Raw genomic sequence first — 3,820 nt, 5'->3', positions numbered from 1 at the left:
ATTATATATATATCATATATAGCATAATATATAAAATATAGATATATATAGTATATATAATATCTATATAATTATATATATTATATATATATATATAATCATATATAAATATGATATATAGTCTATTATATATTATAATATCTATATATCATATATCATATAATATATACTATATTATCTATATATATATATATATATATCAATATATATACTATACTATATATATATACACAAATATATACATAATTATATATATAGTCGATGTATATTATATATATAGTATCATTATATATCCTATAAATATATATATATCGTAACTATATCTTATTTAGTATTATCTCTATATATAGAATATATACTATATATATATATATTAAGTTCTTATATACTGAGTGTGTAATAGATAGTTATTCTATATTTAAATTTATCTATATATACTTCTATATATATCATATATTATCATCTATATCTATATTATATATATAATCTTATACTCTTATCATATACTCATGCTATATAAGTATAGATATATCATCTACAATATATCTCTCATATTCTCTCTAATCTATTATATAGATATATCCTTCTCTATATATATATATTATATATCATAATCTAATATCATCTATCTCTCTATATCTATATATATCTATACTATACTATATTACTAATAGATTATAGATATCTACTATATCTTTATTATTATTATATATCTATCTATATATCTATACATTACTATTATACATATTTTTTTTTTATAATATATATATCTCTATATCTTCATTACTATATTTATATATTTATTATATATATATATAATATATATATATCTCATATTATATATATATATACATATATATATACATATTATATCATATTATAGTTAACCATATGATAGTAATCCACTGGATCTGGGTGCTTTTCTGCTCACAGGTGTCCCAAAATCTGAGCATTAGGCTCACAGGCAACTCACACACGTATTTGTCTTGTAGGCTGGGTGCACACAAACACTTGTGAGCAGTGACAAGATTCTTTGCCTCCCTTTTTCAGTTATTATCTCTTTTCTGTATAAACTTTTTGCATTTTTGCTATTTTACAAAGCCTAAATTTATCATTTGCTGTGACAAAATGGGAACAGAATGATTTCCTTGAACAGACACCATTTCATCTCTGTAGTCTTTCTAGGTAGTCTACAATTCTGTGCAGTAATAATTACAATAAACAATATTTTGTCACAGATGGTACATTCCACACTCGATTAACAATGAAAATAAAGCAAAAACCCCTTACTAAATGCCTATTGAGGATAATCACCAGCCCTCAGCCAAATTTTTTTTTTTTAGGATGTGATGGTCACACACCCAGATCCGAGGGGTTATACACAAAAAATCCAGACTAACATCAGTTGAATGATTCATTGGATCTGGGTTACGGTTGTGGTTGCGTTTTGTGAGGTTTACTGTAGCTTCAGCAATCTCACTCATTGTAGGGATGGTCATCTCTTCTGGTGCTGGCTCCCTGATGGGTGGAGCTTCACGGCCATCAACCAAGAGCAACTCATCTGTAATAGGACCAGTATAGTAGTAAGCTGGAGTCTAAATTGCTTAACTTTACACTGTTGGGGTTTCTATATTACTTTTTAAAGAGCTTGATTACAAAGGGTTTTATCATGTCACTGTTTAAAGTATCTGATAATTACCTATTTAAAGTACTTCATTAAGGGCCTGTCATGATGTCTGAAATAAAATGAATGCTAAATAATAGAGTTCTAACAATACTTTACAGTATGAAACAAAGCAGTGGGCAAAGGATCCAGCAGAGTAAGCAAGGGAAACACAAAGGACAAGGTTTAATGCCACCACCTCATTCACAGGTCACCTAAGGTCATTCCCCAGGCTCAGGTACGCATCGGTGAAAATCCCAAGTGTAGCTATGATGAATTTAACATCTTGCAGTTGTGACAATTGCAACTTTTGGGTTTCTGAAGTCCTTCACTATAATCAATGTTATGTAAAGATGCTTAAAGTCTTCCACTATAATTATGCTACAGGGCCACTACTAGCCTTCTGGGGCCCAACAGGATGCAACCCCTGTGGAAGTAATTGCTTGTAGATCCATGACAGAAGCTCATTTTTGCAACTCAAGTCCTTCCATGGGCTAAACAGAGTAATAGGGGCCTTATGAAAATAGAAATAAGGTCTCCTGGGAGGGCCCCCTTTGAAAGTGGAGGCCCTAGGCCACCATCTATATTGACTATGGCTAAAACTATTATATCAGGATACCTGTTATCTCTGATTACAGCAGTCAAATGGTATTTAAATGTTCCTTGATTATAATTATGTTAGAGTATCCTCGATTACAGTAATTATATGAGAGTTCTCAGCTCTTTAATCACAGCAATTGTGGAATGTTTAAAGTCCCTTACTAATATTGGAATGTCTAAGGTATTTGTTAGGGCATTTAAAGTCTATGATTTCAGCAATTCTGGATTTTCTATATCCACTGATTATAATTATCTTGGGGTGTCTTAGTCTTTCAGTATAGTAATTTTATTATGTATGAAGTTACTTGATTATAATTTTGATGACTTCCATTATAAATTTTCTGGGCTCTCAAAAGTTCTTGATTATCAAAATTTGGGACACCTTAAGTTTCTCATTATAATTAGGTAAGATGTCTAGAAACCTTGATTATCAAATTATGAAGCCTAATGTCTGATTATGGAAATTTTGGGTATCTCAGGTTCTTAATCTTAATTATGTTAGAATTTATTTTAGTTATATTGGAATGCCTAAGTATTTGATTATGATTATATTAGGATATCTAAAGGCTTTGATTGTTGCAATATCTAGGTGTCTTGATTATCATTATATTAGTTTTTTGAATACAGCCCTTTATTGTAGTACTTTTGGGTTGTCCACAGCCATGACTAAAATTGTTATGATATAACACATTCTTGATTATAATTGTTAGGATATATCACATTTTTTATTATAATTGTTAAGATTTCTGAATTCACTGATTATAATGATATTAGAATTTCAAAGGCCTAGGTTATAACTTTTTCAAGCTTATAATTGTGTTAGGATGTTTAAAAATAATTATATTAGGAGCCCATAAGTCTTATGATTATGTAAAGACGCTTAAAGTCTAAAGGCATTATAATTTTATTGGGATGTCTTATGGCCTTGATTCTAATTCTGTTAGGATGTGTGTGTGTGTGCGTGTGCGTGTGCGTGTGTGTGTGTGTATGTGTACATGTGCTTGTGCAGGTGTGTGTGTGTGTGTGTGTGTGTACATGTGCTTGTGCAGGTGTGTGTGTGTGTGTGTGTGTGTGTGTGTGTGTGTGTGTGTGTGTGTGTGTGTGTGTGTGTGTGTGTGCGTGTGCAGGTGTGTGTTTTTCCATGTGTGGGCATATGGTATATGTGGTTGTGTGTGTTTCTGTGTGTGTTTGTGTGTCTGCATGTGTGTCTGTGTCAAGTGTGTTTGTCAACATATTAGAAATGGAGTAGATGTACAGACAGGTCACATCACATCATTATAAAAGGATCACTTCAACTTGTATAAACCATTTACCATTATCTATAAGCTGCTCAAGCTGGAGAGAGTTAACATCCAAGAGTGGTCGACCTTCCCTCACCAGCACCAAGCGGTACGTCCTGGTCTTATTACCCGTTTTGGACGTATCCCCTTTGTCATCTGTTACACTGATTCCTTCCAGCTCTAAGGGATTGAAGAAATGTCCAATGGCCATGGTTTTTATCCTCTCAACTGTTGTTCCTGTGGGAACCTCCAGTTGATAATCATGGCCTTCACTGTT

At 31.7% G+C, this 3,820-nt stretch overlaps 1 protein-coding gene across 1 annotated transcript in view; it reads right to left on the bottom strand.

The window, feature by feature from the left end:
* Positions 1–3,820, bottom strand: part of LOC119599357 (ubiquitin-associated domain-containing protein 1-like) — a gene marked incomplete in the record, with an annotated part of 16,820 nt that overhangs the window by 8,160 nt on the left and 4,840 nt on the right. Inside the window, 2 exon segments of the mRNA XM_037949115.1 lie at positions 1,401–1,561; positions 3,577–3,820. The exon segment at positions 3,577–3,820 is cut by the window's right edge and continues 12 nt beyond it. Of these exon segments, the coding sequence (XP_037805043.1) occupies positions 1,401–1,561; positions 3,577–3,820 (405 nt within the window).

The sequence above is a fragment of the Penaeus monodon genome, chromosome 42 (assembly GCF_015228065.2).
Source record: "Penaeus monodon isolate SGIC_2016 chromosome 42, NSTDA_Pmon_1, whole genome shotgun sequence".
Lineage (NCBI taxonomy): Eukaryota > Metazoa > Arthropoda > Malacostraca > Decapoda > Penaeidae > Penaeus > Penaeus monodon.
The sequence above is the reverse complement of the archived record's forward strand: the minus strand, read 5'-3'. Positions and strand labels throughout refer to the sequence as shown.